At 36.0% G+C, this 20,041-nt stretch overlaps 1 protein-coding gene across 1 annotated transcript in view; it reads left to right on the top strand.

Moving 5' to 3' along the window:
- Nucleotides 1-1,162: 1,162 nt before the first annotated feature.
- LOC117112029 overlaps nt 1,163-20,041 on the top strand; it is a 41,615-nt gene continuing 22,736 nt past the window's right edge. The window contains exons 1-2 of the mRNA XM_033255068.1: nt 1,163-1,339; nt 9,132-9,325. Of these exons, the coding sequence (XP_033110959.1) occupies nt 1,255-1,339; nt 9,132-9,325 (279 nt within the window). The 5' untranslated portion in view covers nt 1,163-1,254. The remainder of the gene's footprint in view (nt 1,340-9,131; nt 9,326-20,041) is intronic.

Here is a 20,041-nt window from a genome sequence, read left to right on the forward strand (position 1 = left end):
ATCAAGACAATTAAAAAGAAGTCACGGCGAATTTAGTTTCGAACACAACGTCCGAAATCCTTGTACTTGCGCCATATCCTTGTACTGAAAAAAATACTGGCAATTGATGTAGATTGTAGCTTTTTTCGCAATATATATATAGCAGGTGAATTGTAGCCAAGAAATAAAAGTGCACCATGTAAAAAGTTACTTGAATTTATAGGGTTTCGAATCTCTCCTTTTTTTCTTCTTTCTTCTTCCCTTTCTACTTTTAATTAATTAATGATTATGTTTTTATTTGTGTGCATTTATAGAACAGGGGTGGCGCAAGGATTTGACTGCGGGGCCGACGTCACTGACAGAGCAAAGTGGACGTGGTCAGGCGCCGCTAAAAAATGTTTCAAAAGTAATCGAGTAATTGAAGCCCCGGGAAAATATAACAATTTTATATGTAGGAATATATAACATGACTATTTCTTTCTTCTTGACAAATTATGGGGGGGGGGGGGAATGCAGCTTTTACCCTCCCCCCTCGTGGTGCCACCCCTGTTATAGAATACTGATTCTTTTTCATATTTTGTTGTTATCACATTTGTCATTTTAGATCTATTTTGAAGAAAAATTGGGACTGCAGATTGTGAGATATGCGGCCAGAAACTATTTTAAACAATCTAAAATCCACATCTTACCTGACCACGAACTTATATAACATTTAACATTGTCAATTATTGGTCGAGCAGTTGCTGAATTACGCCCGGCCGGAAGGATACGCGCCACACACATACGCGCGATTGTAATTAAGGGAAGTCGAGAGGGTTGGGATGTATAAGAGAGGACGAAATCTCAAAGCATTAACAAGGCTTATAATAGAAAATAACGAAATCTTTGAACACCATTTCGCAATAAATACTGTAAACTGTATTTTTCAAACAAAATAATACGAATTGTTTGAATAAGGATAATACTAATATATGTCACATGTGTTACCGGAGACCAATAATTATCTGTATCCTTTCGAGCCTGTTGATTGGTTGATTGACTGAAATGTTGTAGCAGAATGTTGATTGCCTGAACTGTTGTAGGAGGATGATAAGTTTAGAAGTGTCACGTGATCATATCCTACTATTACGTGATTTATTGATTCTGTCGTGCGGCTGATCACTTTTCGGAGATAACGGACAACGTGACGACCAACCATGCTTTAGTTGAATTTACTCTTGAAGATAACACATTGTAATAACATTAAGACTACTCTGTGCCTAGAGTAGGCCTACAATGACTACTTTGGCAGAAGTAAACAACGCGTTCAAAATGACCACCACTAGTATTCTGACGACTGTCATTGTTACGGCTGTGCTAAGTGAGTAAGCTTTTATTCTTATCATAGACAACTTTCTCAAATTGTGAGGCGAGAGCAATGGCGTATCTAGGGGTGTGCGAGGGGCGTACACCCACCATAAAACAGGATGCCCTCCCTCATTTGCTCCCATTGAAGCTTAGTTTAGTGGGCCTGCTGTAAAACACCTCTTAGTGTAGCATTGATATTGTATTAAATAAGTGTTGTCGTGGGACTATATTTCCAGTTTTAAGTCGAAAAACATTGTTTTACTTTACTTAGTTTTGGTGTCCTTAACTGGACAGTAGTGAAAAATCTCTGCTGCACGGAATGGGGCCCATTGCATAGTGGGGGCAGGGCCGCTACACTTGTCCCTCTTACGGACGGATACAGAATTTAAATCGGGTGTACAGTAGTTTCCATGTTTATTCTAGCCCCACCGTGGTTGAGACTGAGGTGCAAACATGGAACATAATGACCGGAAATAGCTGTCAGTGTCGGTTACGCACCTACATTGTCGCTACCCCCTTTATTGTTAATTAAATAAGTGTTAATTAAATTTTTATTTTGATTAATCTGAGTTAGGCAATTTTAAAAGTGCTACTTTTGATTTTATAAGTGTCTATGTGATTGTTTTTATTAAACAAATAATTGGAAACGTCTTGATGAAACTATATTAGGTCCTAGCATTTATAATGTAATGTATAATGTTATTGCATCTTCCAGCTTGTCTAATTATATTGAAGTAGTTTCTGGATGGCCGACATGGATATTCGACGAAACATGCCGAATCACTTAACTTTAACTCCCCTCCCCCATTTCAGACAGCTCTGTAATATATGGTTCTTTAAGAATCGCTGTAGGAACATTTGGGGGGGGGGGGAAATCTAATTAAAATCCAAGAATGTCAGTTACTTAATATAGCGGTAATAAAAATACAGAGGTGTGTAATGTAGACATAGAATTACTATGACAATGAATTACTAGAATGAAGTGGTAAATAGATATGGTAAAGAATTATTAAATTTCTGTAAAGAAACTAAGTTAAGAATTGTTAATGGCAGGATATACAGAGAATTATCCAAAGCATTCACATTCATAAATTATCAGGGGAAAAGTGTAGTGGATTATATCTTGACGAATGTAAATTATTTTAATATTATTACATTAATGAATATTGAGAACAGGGTTGAATCTGACCATATGCCAATAAATTTTGTAATTAAATTTGGCTGGAAATAGTGGTAGTATACAAACCACAAAGGAAAATACTTACCATGGTTTACAACCCAATAGGTATACAGTATTTGGAAAGATAATTATTTTCAAACATTTATTACAAGATGGTCAAGTGAGTTTATTGTCAACCTTAATTCTGAATTTAACCAAGCGCTAAGTGATGAAGATGTTGACGGGGTTGTTTCAATTCTTTGTCAAATGTTTGAAAATGTAAGCATAGAACAATACGAAACGTGAACATAAACGTAAGCCCTCAACGAATAATCAAAATAATAGTTGATTCGATAACGACTGTCATTGCTTTAAAAAAACAAGGACAAGCATAACTAATTAAATTTAGATGACACCGAGCACAACAAAATCTTAATCAATATAGCAGCATCAAACGAAAGTACCGGGATTATATTAAATGTGAAAAACAAACAAAAAGACGAATGATCGTAATGAATTAATAAAAACAATGAATGATAAAAACATTAAATTATTCTGGAGGAAGCTTAAAAATTCCCAAGCCATTACATCATCAGATATCTCTACTGTCACCTGGTTTAATTATTTTCGTTATTATTTATGGATAATTCAATCGTTAACATAGATTACACAGAACTACACTATGGTGTAAACCTATATAACGAGCACCATAATCATTAAATTACATTAAATGAAGTTACAAGTGCAAAAAAAAAAAAAAAAAAAAAAAAAAAAAAAAAAAAAAAAAAGGAAAATCTTCTGGTATTGACGGTATAGGAGCTAAATTCTTTATCAAATCACCACAAGATGTCTATATAAAAATAACTAATTTGTTTAATTAAATTTTTAAAACAGGAAAATTTCCACAGCAATTGGCTACTAGTCTGATAATCCCAATACACAAAAAAAGTAGCCGGAAAAGACCAGAAAATTATAGAGGTATCTCCCTCATACCCGTTTTATGTAAAATTTTTCAAATCTATTTTAAACTACAGACTTACAGACTGGGCTAATGATATTACTTTTATAGGTGAGGAACAGGCAGGATTTCGCAAAGGGACAAGAACGTCGGATAACATTTTTATTTTACAAACAATTATTTCAAAGTATCTTAATAGAAAAAGGGGTAGACTTGTTGTTGCTTTTATCGACTTTAAATGCGCATTCGATTCTATTAATCATCAACTATTTATGTTCAGACTTAAATGTGCGGGTGTTAGTGGGGAAATGTTTATTACTTTAAATTCTATGTATTCAAAATTAATTGCATATGTTAAATTACAAAATAAATTAACTCAGTCTTTTAAATGTGAAATTGGCTTACAGCAAGGATCACCTTTGGCCTCATTCTTATTTAATTTGTTTATTACTCATTTAAGTAAGTCATTAAACGCTTGTGATAATTTTCAAAAAATCCAAATTGGTAATATTTATTTAAATCATTTATTATACGCCGATGACCTTGTACTTATCAGTGATTGAGTTATTGGTTTACATATATATATATATTAATAAAACAAAATCCTTAGTTTTTAAAAGAGGAGGAATTTTGAAAAAATTGGTTTATAAAAATACTAAAGTCGAAACAGTCCACGCATTCAAATATATAGGAGTCGTGTTTAGCTCTTCTGTGTCATGAAATAAAGTTTTGGAAAACAACAGCATACAAGAAAAAAAGGCATTGTTTTCTTTGAAACCAATTTTACATATATATGGAACACTCCCAATTAATATTTTAAACATAATGTTTGATACTAAAATTCTACCTATACTATTGTATAGAAGTGAAATCTGGGGAATATTTAATAATATTGATATTATTGACCAAACACACCTGTTATTTATCAGATATATACTTGGGGTTAGGAAAACAGCTCCAAAACATGCTATTATGGCCGAAGTTGGAATATTTCCTTTAAGCTTACCATGTTCTATAATGCTATAAAGTTTTGGTTACGTTTAATTAATGAAATTGATCCGAACATTATATTAGCACAATGTTATTCTTTTCAATTAAGACAAACGGAAAGAAATGAAATTTGTTGGACACATTATGTTAAAAATATTTTTAATTTAATTGGCTTTGGTAATGTTTGGCTTTCTCAAAATGTCCTTAATAAAACATAATTTATTTACAATCTTCAGTTACGCTTAAAAGACATAGTACGTCAAATTATCATTGAAAACGTAAATTCTTCCTCAAGACTTAAATATTTTTCTTCTTTTAAAACTAACATATATTGCGAGAATTATCTATCGTTAGTTCTTGATTTTAAAAAGTGAAGCCTGTTTTCTAGACTAAGACTAGGAATTCTTGACCTTGAAATTAAAAAAGGAAGATGGACAAAAACACAAAAAGAAGAACGAATCTGTAAATTATGCAATTTAACAAAGGTTGAAGACAAATTTCATTTTATTTTAATTTGTCCACTATATAAAAATTTAATAAACCGTTTAATACCTAATTATTATTTATTACATCCTAATGATTTTAAGTTTAAGAAACTAATGTCAACAAAGAAACAATCACTTTTGTTTAAATTAACTCATTTTGTAATTTTAGCATTAGCATATAAGATAAGAACAGAAAATATATACTATGCAGTGAATTTATATATTTTTGGGCCAATGGCCTTTATATACTGACTAAACTACATTTTAACATTGTTGTAAAAAAAATCATAAGAAACAACACTTTCCTTTAATCATCGCACTTTCCTAAACAGTTTCAGTTATCTATGACATTTTTCTGGTCTTAACAATAATTGTTGTTTTTGTATTCTTCATGTAAATTCAGGATGTTTATTCTTAGTTTTTTTTTAGTCTATTTCTAGTCGTACCTCTAGAGTTATCTGGTTTAACGCCCTATTGATGGGCAGCATTGGATAATACAATGTACCTGACGGTTATTTAAATATGTTTAACCATGTTTCTGTGGTCTAATTGTTATAACGGTCGTCTTGACAGTGATAGGTTGCAGGTTCGAATTTGCCCTTTTCTATACGCTTGAAAGTTCGGACAAAGTGGTATTCCAACGATGCCTCAAGGACTGTGAATTAAAGCTACAACAAAACATTATATGCTGACGTGCAATTGACTAATTCTAAGACATGGAAGGGGTGTTTGGTTGGATGTTTCAATATTAAAATATAAAGGAGAGTGTTATTAATACCACTTTTACCCAAGTTTTATATATATTCAAAAATTATATACAACTTCGCTACCAAAGTAAACCATCGGTGGTACACATTTTAGTTGGCCTGTTTGGCCAAATTCTATATGCGTCAATATCTAGGATTCAAGGGGCCCGAGTAGGCAATCTGTTGTAAATGCCATTTTCTTTTTCTAATTTTTACAACATTATTTTTGTCAGATTTCCTCTTTAATAATCAAATTTGGTCGCCTAAAACAATAGAATGCATGACCCCCTAGGTCAAATCAAACTACTCCTACAAAAATGTGGAATCTTCGCCAAGCCTGTGTCGAGTACTGGGATTTTCTCCTTCCACCTAAACACAAGTCCTGAATCTGCACCCTGTCCATTTAAGACTAAATTTTTAATCTGGCGAACATATCTGGGCCTGGCCGTGTAGAGCCCACAAATGTAAAAATCTACCACAAATGTAAAAATAACCACAGATGTCAAAACATTCTACCCGCAAATATCAAAATAACCGCAAATGTCATAACATGTCAACCTCAAATGTAAAAATAACCACAAATGTAAAAAAAAAAATCGCCCACAAATGTAAAAATTTAACCACAAATGTAGTAACATTTCACCTACAAATGTAAACATTTCCATTTATACCTCAAATGTCATAACATGTCAACCGCAAATGTAAAAATGTTCCTAAGCACTTAAATCCTTAGGATATTAAAAATACCCTAGTTAACTGCTATAGTAGAGCAGCTAAAGCACCAAGTTGTGCATTTTAGTAGAGCAGCTAAGGGCCAAGTTGTGCACTTTATTACCAAAGCATGAAACTTGGCACAAAATATCTTCAATATGTGAACATTAAAAAATAAATGTGTGCCAAGTTTCTGACGTTTCAAGTTTTCAAGTTTCTATGGCCGCCATTTAAATTTAAAATGACCGCCTCTAAAAGACGGGATCCATATATCTTGGCAATGGAAAATCGTACAGACTTAGTTTTGGTCCCAAATTGTTGAGAACATAAATGTTGCTTTTTGTACTAATGTAGCATTTTGTCCAAAAGTGATCAGAAATGCCATTTTCGACCTTTGAGCCTACATGAACCGGCATATCCATATCTCCAAAAATATTAGTCATAGAGACCTAGTTTTGGCTTCAAAATGTTCCGAAGATGCATGTTTCTATTTGCTCTAATGTAAAATTTTGCCAAAAAGTGACCAGAAAAACATTTCTGACCTTTGACCCTAGATATCCATCATCATTCATATCTCAAAAAACGGTTGGCCACAGAGACTTAATTTTGACCTCAAATGTTTCAGAACATACATATCCTTATTATGCAACATGTAGTCCAAAAGTGACCGGAAATGAAGTTTATAAACTTGACCTTAGGTACCTTGTAGGATATTTAAATCTCCTTAACCGTTGGTCATTGAGACCTAAGATTAGCTTCAATTTGTTCGGAACATATATATCTGTATTTGCACTAATGCAACATTTTTTCTAAAAGTGACCGGAAATGACATTTTTTAATAAGAATTCAAAGTTCTGTATCTGTCTCAAAATAAAATATTTATTATACTAGTACTTTCGATCACTTTTCGTACTCGTATAAAAATACTTTATTTTCAGACAGATACAGAACTGTGTTTGACTTCTTACTTTATATACACATCTATCCATGCAAATAAACAGATAATTGATAATAACAGTGGTCAGATATGAATATAAGACATTATAATCTAATCAAGCATAGCGACGAAACGAAAAGTTCCTACGCAGCAAACATAATTTATATATATATATACACTGTCTCTTATACACATCTAGATGTGTATAAGAGACAGTATATATGCTGTTGGAAACAACGGCTGGATCTCGGTAGAGATACAAATTTAATAAGTAACAGCTAAAAAGTGAATGTAAGTAAACAGCCAGAAATAGAGCCAGAGCTTTTGAACAACACTAGTCCTTCCTCAGTGGAGTGTGTGAGGGTAGAAAAAGCCAAATAGTATAAAATGAGAAAATCATGCTTGTCCTTCCTCAGTGGAGTGTGTGGGTAGAAAAAGCCAAATAGTATAAAGTGAGAATTTCATGCAAGCATGATTAGAAACAATAGGCAAGGTGAGATGAGAATAAACAAAATTACAGGCAGTATATATCTTACTATTTTTGTCGCCATTTTTTCTTTGTCGGCCATCTGGGATATGAAGTCAACTTTTGGGTTGCCTTAAAGTTAACTTCAAATGTACATGTTTCAGGGAAAATCCACTTAAAAACGTTAACAGGGAAAAATAATAGGCAGAATTTACCGATTTAAGTTAATTCTGCGGCCATTTTGGATTTTGGTGGCCATCTTGGATTTAAGACCAAATTCTGGGTGGCCCTCGATTGACCGTGAAAGGTTTATGTCCCAGATGACAAATCCCCTGAAAAACATCGACATTTGGAACCAATAAATAAGCTGCAAATCTGGAATTATTGTATTTTTTTGCAGCCATTTTGAATTTTGGTGGCCATTTTAGATTGAGGCCAATTTCTGGGTGGCCCTCGATTGATCTTGAATGGTTTATGTACCAGATGACAAATCAACTGAAAAAAACACTGACATAACCTAATAATATGCTACATTTCTCTAATAATTCTGATTTTCGGTGGCCATTTTGATTTTGGCGACCATTTTGGAATTGAATTCTTGGTGGCCCTTGATTGATCTTGAAAGACTTTGGTCTGAGGTGACAATTCCATTTAAAAAAAGTTGACAACACCGAATAAATATGCTGTATATCTAATAATTATAATTTTGGCGGCCATTTTGAATTTTGTAGGCCATCTTGGATTTGAGGTACAAAGCTGAGTGGCCCCAAGTTTAGTTCAAATAGTATGGGGTCAACATGATAAAACCGCCGAGAAAACCTTGACCGGAAAAAATGGCAGTTTATCATTGGATGGGTCCTATCTAAATTCGCAACATGGTGCCTTAGCTGCTCTACTATTATAGCAGTTAATTAGGGTCTTTGAATATTGTAAGGATTTAAGTGCTAAGGAAAATTTTTACATTTGCGAATGACATGTTATGACATTTGAGGTAAAAATGGAAATTTTTACATTTGTAGGTGAAATTTTACTACATTTGTGGTTAAACAGATTTTTACATTTGTGGGCGATTTTTTTTTCATGTTATGACATTTGTGGTTATTTTGACATTTGCGGGTAGAATGTTTTGACATTTGTGATTATTTATACATTTGTGGTAGATTTTTACATTTGTGGGCTCTACAGGCTGTCAAATAACAATCTCTGTCAAATCATTCTTCGCACATCAGCTGACTGACTTAAGATCACACAAAGGCAAGGATGGTAATGCAAATATAATATAATACGACTTTTATATATTATTTTATATAATATTCTATTGCCACTGATTGATTTTTGCCAATCATTCCTCAGGTCAAACAGCTATGCTGTCAGCAGAGGATAGCAAAGACTTGCAGGCAGGAGATTGCAAAGAGCTAAACATCTTCAACCCCAATGAAAATTACTCTGTTGAGGAAGGAGTGGTTCCTGATTGCCTGAAAACTCCAGTATGGGCTCAAAACGTTTTGCACTACTTTGAACATTACAAACACAAAACAGACAATAAGGTAAGTACCGAATGCGAGGGTGTGGAGGGGGTGGGGTGGGTGGCATGTTTGAACGTGATTCAATCGATATTGTACGGTACTACTTACAACATCATAAAAACAGAGGACCACAGGTCAGGACTGTGTCTGCGTGTAAGTGAGTGGGTGTACTAGGACAGAATTCGCCTGATGTGTATCAAATAGACGACTCGTACTAAGTGGAAATGTAGGTAAAAATACATTTATATATATATATATATTATGTATATGCATTGTTGTGTAGGACTATAGCTTTCTTGCAAAAATATCATACGAGTAGTTTGAGTTCCTTGGTAAAGAAAACAGTACAGTATATGTATGTTGCACAAAAACCAGGACCTTAGGTTTTCATTATAAACATGTTACTATATTATTGAATGTAAAGTAGTACTGATAGTAATTGTTATTGTCGTGATGGAATAATAAACAATAACTGGATTTGCGTCAGGAGAAACATGTATAGGTGTAATTTTGCCCTACCTGACGTGGAAATGTACCGAATACTCAGTACATTTGAAAACAACTGCGAAAATAATCGCAAGTTGTTCTAGGGTGGGACTCGAACCCACGATCTCCAGATCACTAGCCTGGCATCATACCTCTCTCTCTGGCAAAACCCTCCGTTTGTCGCAGTTGTAACTTCCCACAAGCACTTACAACGTCTGAGAATCAAACTTTTAAACATTTTAAAATTTTTGAATTTTATAAAAAAGATATTGAAGAACATATCTGAAAAATATCAATCACTTAATTTAACTGAAAAGTATATTAAAAATAAATATCTTTATAACATACTATTGACTTTGGAAATTTCAGAAGCTGTTTTCTCAAAAACCCGCATGGTTCATTTCCAATTAACAAAATATTCATAACTTAGCTAATACTCAACCAATTTCCATCAAATAAACACTGTTTTAAAGAATCTGTTTTTAAAGAATTTATTTTGATACGTTGCTGTGGTACTTAATTCTCCTGACGCAAATCCAGTTATTGTCTATTTTCGCAATTGTTTTTCAAACGTACTGAGTATTCAGTAAATTTCCATGTAACTGATTATTATATATATATATATTTTTAAAGAATTAATTATCTTATTTAAAAGCGTTTCATGTTAAAAGCTTTGCCAATGTAATTCCTTACATCTTATTTTCATATTTTCTTTTATTGTTTTAGATATACTTAACATTTTCTGTTGTAATCATACATGTGAATATGAATGTGACTGTGAAATAATCGAAATCGAAACTAAACATTTAATGTGCAGGTATATTAAAGCGGTTGTTAATATTAAGTTTATCATCTCCTACATTATTTGACTGCACCTTTAATAAGAATTTACTGAATAATTAAAACTGCTAGGAAATAATTTAGTCCTACCACAAACAGCATATTTTTAAGCAACTTGATAAAATTCTTAATGATACATCTCATCCAGAGCATGACAAAATATTCATTTTTAACATATATTTTATTTCATTACATATAATATTTTATATCAGGCATCTCGTGTATATAAACATAGACATTATTTTTAATAATGTATTGCATAAATCTTGTAGGCTTGTGTATTTATTTCGGAAAGACACATCTCGTAGTTATTGTTATTATCTAATTACAGCCTATAATAACCTGTTAAACTCACAATGATCAGTTTACTTTCCATTTATCAGTGATGTGAGTCTCTGGAGAGCCGGCAAAACTGCAACAAAGAAAATTTGAAATAATCTTTTTTTCTGCGTGATTTGTCAAACCATAAGAGCTTGTCTGGACCCGTAATATGTGGGTAGAAATATCTTGTCTGTAAATATAATGTGTCTTGTGTAATACTGGCAAGAATACGATGCCCTGTAAGGACATAGTGTATAAAACGGTTTTCATCCAGAACCCCTCCCACCACAGGCCAATTTGAGGTGAGGGGTATGGATTGGGGATCGTCGCATTTGGCCGGACCAACAAAAATTGCTTCCGACGCGACTGTATATGTAAACTGATGCTCTTCCTAGATGTATAGCAGTTGAAGAGACCTCCTATATGTTGAACAGTTCAACTTGATTGAACATCCTTGTGGTTTGCGGGTTAATAGGACCTCAGTGGAGTAATGTCCCTACCCCGCTGATACATAGGTCTGTTAGGGTGGGGTATGCGGGTCATTAGGACCTTAGTGGAGTAACGTTCCTACCCCGGTGATGCATAGTTCGGTTAGCGTGGGTTATGCGGGTCAATAGAACCTTGGAGTAACGCCCCTACCCCAGCAATGCATAATTCAGTTCGGATGGGGTATGCGGGTCCTTAGCGGAGTAACGTCCCTACCCCGTTAATGCTCAGTTCGGTTAGGGCGGGGTATGTGGGTCTTTAGGACCTTAGTGGAGTAACGTCCCTACCCCTTTAATGCATAGTTTGGTTAAGGTGGGGTTTGCGGCTCATTTGGACATTAGCGAAGTGACGTCCCTACTCCTGAATGCACAGTCTTTGTATCTGATATTTCTTTTTTGTCTTTTCTTATTGTATTGATATGGATTTGTAATTCCGAAATAAAAGTTGAATTGAAAAAAGAATTCACGCAGAATCTAAAAGCACTAAAAACTCAATTTTGAATTTTTTTCTGCAAACGGCTGGTTTTGCCAGGGCTGGTCGCGAATTTTTTTTTTCTGGACGTTTGATGCAGTAACGATTGGTGGCGCTGTAACGCAGTCAACAATACTCTCATGAATATTTGTATTCACATGTTTTCGGCAAAGCTCGAGCTTTTAAAAACATGCAACATCAACAAACCGACTGTAGTAGACCGCAATACTTTGATGGCGGCGGCGGCGGCGGCGGCGGTGGCGGTGAAAAAAAAGAAAATTGATCAACCACATGCTCATCAATTCATTGTACACTAAACAATGATGATGATAATCTCACACATTAGAAGGCCACGTGCACAGAACACAGAGCAACATCCTGGTGTATAAAATAGGCCCAGAGTAGGAGGAACTACGCGTAGTCTTAGGCTAGCGTGATACGGTAGTAGACTAGCCTACCCTCTAGGTATAGGACTTTTACTACTAAACACTTGCCTAGTACAATAGAACCCCTCCTTTGGGACACCCCTATTCAGGGAACACCCCTATTAAGGCAATATATCTTTTAACGCTACGGTCTGTAGTGTCGAATGGACTACGGTGAATAAGAGTATGACCTCTAGCATATGACCGGGAGATGACCCATACGTGGTTAGTAAGCAGGGGATGAGGCAATAAATATTTAAGCAAAAACCATAATTTTATACATTACATTGGCGACTACGATGGCGATGTATACTATACCCGCACCATTGCCTCTAGATTCAGGTAATATGGCCGAAAGCTGGCGTCGTTTTCTACAACAGTATGAACATTTTGAGACAGCGACAGGCGTAGTTAGCAAGCCTGACACGAGACGGGTGGATACGCTGCACTCGGTCATACTGTAGGCCAGCGGGCCGTGGAAACATACAATACATTCACGTGGACCGCAGATGGCGATCGTAGTACAAAGTTTACTGCAGTTATTGATAAATTTAAGGAATTCTGCGCTGGAAAAAAAACATAACCTACGAGCGTTATATATTCAACAGCGGGGTTCAGTAGGAAGGTGAGAAGTTTGATTCTTTTATTACTTTATTGAAACGTCTTGCCGCGACTTGTGAGTTTGAGACTCTAAAGAACAGCCTCATCCTAGATCGTGTGATAATGGGAATCAATAACGTCTCCCTTAAACATCGCCTGCTTCGCACCGAAAACCTGACCTTAGACAAGGCCATACAGTAGCTAAAATACGTGCAGAAACTGCTGCGTCATAGCAAATCGACCATATAAAGCATGGTAAGGAAATCGAATCGAGTGAAACTCACCAGGTAAGAACCGTACACAAAAAATACGAAAAATACAAATTAAAAGCGCAGACAAATCAGCCAACAAGACCACCACGCACAAAACAACCACCTGTATATACTACGGAGGTGAATACCCTCATAAAAACTTGTGCCCAGCATATGGAAAAAATGCAGTAACTGCGGTATACTGAATCACTATTCGAAGGTATGCCGACAGAAACACAAAGCTCATGCCATTGACACGGGTCCGACGATGTTAGTAGTGAAGAAGACTATGCATTTTACGAAACAGGGTCCGCTTCAGGAAAACAGCCCAAAGTAAACATTAGCGTTCACGGAACAATAATAAATGCTGTCATTGATACAGGCGCAACCATCAATGTGATGACTATGACAATATATAATAGCATACAGAATACGCCACGTCTGTCAAAGGAAAACATCCCCAAGGTATTCGGGTACGGAAGCCAACACGCGCTGTGCATAACAGGTTCATTTACGACGAACGTGATTGTTTCATGCGAAACTATATTTATTCATGACTATTATTGAGGGCGTGCTCCATTGCTTGGTTCAATGAAGCTTTGTAGATCCAACATGGCTAGCAGGTAGCTTGCATTGATGTTTTCTAACTGAAAGAAAATCTGTATATTCTGCTGTTTTATGTTTTATGTTAATTCTATATACAGATATGTTTTGGGTAAGTGTTCAAGATTTGAATGCTGTTATTAATTTTATAATGACACTTAGACTTTTTATATAATTTACTATAATTTGTACAACCTGTGTAAGCCACTAGAATGATGCTATATACAGCGTCTATATAGCCTTTGCTAAGACATAGAGCTTGGTAATAATAATAGCAGTTTTCTTGATACCAAGTGATAACTACTGTGGTTAATATGAGACAAACATTATTACACTATTGATATTATTATGATACATAAGTAGTTTCTATACAAGCTGTTAATACTATGAGTTTTATGAATATATGTTGAAATCTGATGACTTTGTTAACTTGGGTCTTGCTTGGGCCTTCTGCTAAGGAACCTTACCAAACCATTGTTTCAGAACGCTAATTAATATTCATGAGATCACTTGATGCTGTGTAGCTTGTTTAGATAAGGAACTGTTCTTGAACAGGCCCTTTGTTCCTGGGTCTTAAGTTGTTTTTAATGTATTGGGTTATGCCAGTGTAGGTACAATTTGTATCTTATTATTGTACATGTATTTAGACTTAATTATTGATATTGTAGGATCTACCATCCAACATACAGATTACATGTATGCTATGACAACTGATGATATGAGGTTTACTTGTTAAATGGTATAATCACATCCGGTCAAAGTAGTAAGTTTTTACATGTTTTGTGTATGTTTGTATGTTTAGATTAATAATAGTGTACTGGTTACAATGATTAAGATTGACATTACCACTGTAAGAAATTATTCATGAATAATTACCGTACTGATTAATTACTGAACTATACCATGTTATACAAGCCATGATTTTAATTAATCACACAGATTAACTGTATTTTACACAATGCTGGATTCATTGACTGTTAAGTAAATATGTTATCATTTATTAATTTAATAATTTATATATTTTATGTGTATTTTATGAGAGATTCAACTGATGTGTAGTGATTTTAATATCTACTATCTATGTTTATTCAATCTTCACAGAATTGAATGGTGTTCAATAAAACGAACTCTCATACATTAAGATCGCTTGTGATTTCTGCTTTTCTTTCCGTCCACCTCGCCAGTGATCTATAAGAATATTACAATATCAACAAAATTTAGCGTTGCGAAATCAGGGAGGAAACCCTATTGAGCTTCAATACAGCAAAAGCACTTGGTTTGATTAGCATAACATACAGTATCAGCGACTCGACACCGATTAACGCAGAACAGATAGTTGAGACATTCAAGGACAGGTTTAGCAAAATAGGGAAGCTGAACGATGCCATGTGCACCCTCCACATAAACGAAGAGATACAACCAGTGGCGCAACCGCATCGCAGGATCCCATTCCACCTAAGGAAAAAAGTTGGAAGCCGAACTTACAGGATTTGGACATAATTGAACCAGTTCACGATGAGCCAACTCCGTGGATCTCTTTAATAACGGTAGTAACGAAACCAAAGAAACCAGAAGAAATTCGCACTTGTGTCGACATGAGGGCCGGAAATACAGCCATTGGCAGGGAACGGTATGTGACGCCAACGATTGACGATATAATCGCACAATTAAATAGAGCTGTAATGTTCTCTAAAATCGATATGAACGCAGGTTACCATCAAGTACCCCTAGCCCAAAAGCCACGATATATTACAGTGTTCTCAACACACGTAGGCCTATACCGGTACAAACGTCTGATCTGCGGAGTCTGCTGCGCTGCAGAGAAATTTCAGAATGTGATACAGTCAGCACTAGGACTTACAGGAGTCGTAATCAGTGACGATATTCTAGTATTTGGAAAAACCGAGGCTGCACACGCAAGTAATCTCAAAGCATGCATGCAACGCAAGTCCTAGCGGCCTTGGTTGGGATTCTCAGCCAAGGTGAACAGCCACTAGCGTACGAGAGTCGCGCATTTACCAGTGTCGAAACAAGGTACTCAAACAGAGCGTGAAGCGCTAGCCGTCGTATGAGGAATACAACATTTTCACCTATATCTATCTTGCAGCGCATTCAAGGTGTTAACAGATCACAAGCCGCTCCTTCCAATCTTTAACAATCCTGCTTCAAGCCACCGATACGCATAGAGTGATGGATTATGCGGATACAAGCATATGACTACACGTTCCAGTACCGACCTGGAAAAGATAATCCAGCCGACTATATGTCAAGACATTCGCTTCCACAAAGACAAACCTGGACATTGTAGCAGAAGCGCATGTCAATTTGGTGACAACCAACGCAATCCCAAAGTCCCTCACCCTGGACCAAGTCCAAATCGAAATGGGAAAAGACGATCTACTTCAGATATGCATGCACGCAATCACAGAAAATAAATGGCATGAAGCAAGCCCGCGAATTTCACGTCGGCAATCGGCAATTGCCGACCATATTGCCGACCCAAAACTGCTACAGGACGGCATTTTTTGCGGACCTAGAATTTGGAGCTAGGCCCAGGCGTCAAGACGCCGGAGCGCCGCAACGATCACCAAACATGACAGGCCCAGCTCCCTGCGATGAAAATCGGAAGAAAGTTGACTGTAAATCGGCTCATCTGTTGTACGTCCAAATGCGAAATATAAACATAGATTACTTTTTATGTTAATCAGGTTAATTCAGTTCAATTAACATTATTCCCTCATGGTATGTGTGTTTTTATCATTAAATTCTACCAACAAATTTAATCGTTGTTGACATGTTTATGTTTTGCAATTCGTTCTGTCTGTTGTGCAGGAAAATAGCCTCATTGTGGGCGGCCTCGTGCCTGGTGATGATATGAAGATGGTTGTACCAATAAAACACAGGGGAGAAATAAACAACATTTTACAAGAATATCAGATGAATATTGTTCATGAATGTTTTCATTTTATTCGTGTGTCTTACGAAAATATTTTATTTATAAAACTGAAGCAAAAAAAATAGCAATGAAATTATAGTCTGGCTTCAAATTCAGCTTACAATAATAGTTCGTTCTATTTACTAGAAGTAGTAACTAATTATTACTGTGCCCCTTTTACACTGCAAGCGCCGTATATAAATGCTCATGCCCTATTCAGGTCCGATCACGCCTCCAGTACGTTATTTAATGTGCTTTCGCTGAGAACCTTAATACAGTAATGTGATTTTAAATAGGCCACGTTAGCAATTAATTAACAAGCAAATGATGTAGCCCATGCTGGGCATTTGATTTATCGTGATGAATTATAAGAACAATAAACAGTGAAAGATTAACATTGGTCTCGTTATCATTTTATTTTTTTTCAATTTCAAACAAAATGAATGCTGATTGTCGTGTAATTTTTCTTTTCTTTAAACTGAATTAGTGTACCCACTATTATCTACTAACAACAACATTAGAATCAGGCCGAATTTTGACCGATCGAAACAAAGTTTGGCCGAATTTGGCCGCGAGATAGCGTGTGTTTGCACGTGAAGCCCATCGATTACAGCTGTCGCATCGTATTAGCTTAAAGTTAGATCTTTGTGATGGCATTGAGCATGCAAACAGTGAACGATAGGCCTTATCACCTCCCTGGATTGGTTCCGCCGGGATTACTGGGAATGTCAATAGCTAGGATGGCTCTTTGATTAAGAATTGTAGAGGGCCTTGCTACTTCTTGAATTAGTTGTCAATTTATGTAAAATTAAGTTGCTGTTCAACCCAAAATTAATGTTATTGTTGATATAATACCCAGTGCTGGAGTAGGCCTATCTTATAGGTTTATCAACGTAGGTCTATTTTAATATCAGTGTATCGGTAATGTGATGTCACTAATGTTGTTATGAGCCGAATAAATTCAATCTCCGATTCCATCAATCAATATTGCAGATACCTTATAAGAAAACAGTTGACGGCTGGAAATTCAGTGTGTTGGGTTATGAAGTGGAAAACGACAAAGTCACAAAAATCTGGAGCAAAACGTGTCGTGAATATGACGCATTGTGCCAACGACGACAAAGTACAAATAAGGGTGTCACCTCTGGGTTATCTGATACCTACGGTATGGTACAGACGTTATTAGAAAAAAAACTTCAGTCACCATTTAAAACATAGTGTCACGCACCAGACAGCCATCTCATATCTTCGTGATATTGAAAAAAACAAGAGCGTTGCTGCTCCGGATGTACAGGAAAATAGTGTTGGTAATTCCGATGTCGGGGGTGGAGACGTCCAAACGACGATGTCGCCATATCTGCGCGTAGCCACAGCTAAACAGAAGCAGCAGCTGACAGGGAAATTTCAGCTTGCCCACTTTATCGTCAACAAGACCAAGTCTTTTAAATTCTTTGAGGATCTTGGACAGTTCGAACGTGATGTCCACGGCGTCGACTTGGGTACTGGTCATATCAACGAAAAAGCATGTAAGGAGATGGTGCATTACCTAAGCGAAAGCATAAGTTTGACTAAAGTCACCACACCACTGAATCATAATGAGATCGGCTATTACAGCATTTTAAATGATGGGTCATCGAGTGCAAAGACATGAATGAGAAGGAACTGTTCCTCATCAAGACAGCACATACCGGGATGCCGGTGTTTAACGTGATTTCACTGGAGGAGCCAGATGAGTGCACAGCAGAAGGACTAAAAGTCTCCATGGAGAAAAGCATCCAGAAGCTGAAATTGGAGTTTCCGCGGGCCAATAAGGTATGGTAAGATGTGCAAGCTACGTAATTCCACCTTTCTTTTATAGAGACCAGAATTTCTTCGTTTTCCCCATAAACAAAAAAACTAAATTTAAACATAATTATTTACAACAAACTGTCTTATTGCTAAAGGAGCTTGGTAAGTGTGCTGATGGAGCAGCGGTAAATGTGAAGCTGCATGGTCTAGCTAAAGATGATCTAGGGGACCATTACATGCTGGTGTTATATCCCTCCCACAAGGTTGAGCTTGTGCATCCGAGATGCCTTCAAAGATTCCGATCTCAACACGAAGAGCCAAGAAAACGTGCAAACGACATACAACCTCGCCAGTCATTAAACAACGACACAATGACAGATATTCTTCGTCTCCGTAATGACAAGGAATATAGCGATGACAAGTACAAGAAGGCCATCGAACTATTCCTCACAGCCTACCCTGATGGCCAGCCTAGGAAGAGGCAGCGCCATCTTGATAGTTACAACAAGAAGGCCTGTGTCACTGAGGAAGATAGGCCTACTGTCACTTTCGAAGAAGAAGACAAAGAAGAACAGTTCTCAAATTCCGATGTTCCCGACAGCGAAGAATGGTTAGATTCTAGTTCGGATCAGGGCTACTACTAGGGTCCATGATGTTTTAAATGATTTAATCATTAGTACAGTGTTATTGAGTCATATTATACTTTATTAGTATCAAAAATACATTGAAGTGTTTTCTTTTGAATATGTATTGTTTCCCTGTTTAAGCCTATTGGCAAATCCGATTCTGTTACAATTTTTGAAACAATTTTGTGTCTTTTTTATTTTATTTTGTAGTATTTTCTGCTGTTATTATTATTCTTGTGATCAAAGTAATTGTATTTTTATGTGACTGCACCGCGTACGAGCGTGCGCCACAACTATGAAGGTGTTTGTTCATAATATTTAAAATTAAAATTAAATTATTATTATACTGCAAACGTTTCATTGATGTTCGAGAAGATTACTTAATCACCATATCGATGTTGATGCTGCTTAGCTGATGTTACACAGGGAACGTCTGAAAAGTGTGGGAATAATACAAGCCCACAGTCGATTTTTGCTGGCAAAAAGTTTAACCAACAACAGACGCCTCTCGTCTTAAAAAAAATAACAAAACAGTGTTGGAATCATATGATACTACCTGCAGTCAATATATAATATTGTTTTTTGTACGTAATCACATGCAATATTTTTTTTATTATCTCTACACAGTATTACAGTAAATCACGTTTGGCTAAACCGTACTATCGTACTGTTTTATCAAGCGGAACAACATGGGTACATGTTCCGTGATGATGATGAAGGTAATCCAACAACCAACCGCCGGTGTGATTTTTTTACTCCGCGCAACTTGTGAAGAGTGACGCATCACACAATAGAGTCACTGACCCACCTAGCCTACTTAATTAGTTTTTTAACTCTTCAAAACATAAGTTAAGAGATAAAATGAGAAAATATTAATTTACATACAGTAACTCATGTTTGTTCTA

Source organism: Anneissia japonica, unplaced genomic scaffold, assembly GCF_011630105.1.
Source record: "Anneissia japonica isolate Jap-2015-1 unplaced genomic scaffold, ASM1163010v1 scaffold6524_len355483_cov145, whole genome shotgun sequence".
NCBI lineage: Eukaryota > Metazoa > Echinodermata > Crinoidea > Comatulida > Comatulidae > Anneissia > Anneissia japonica.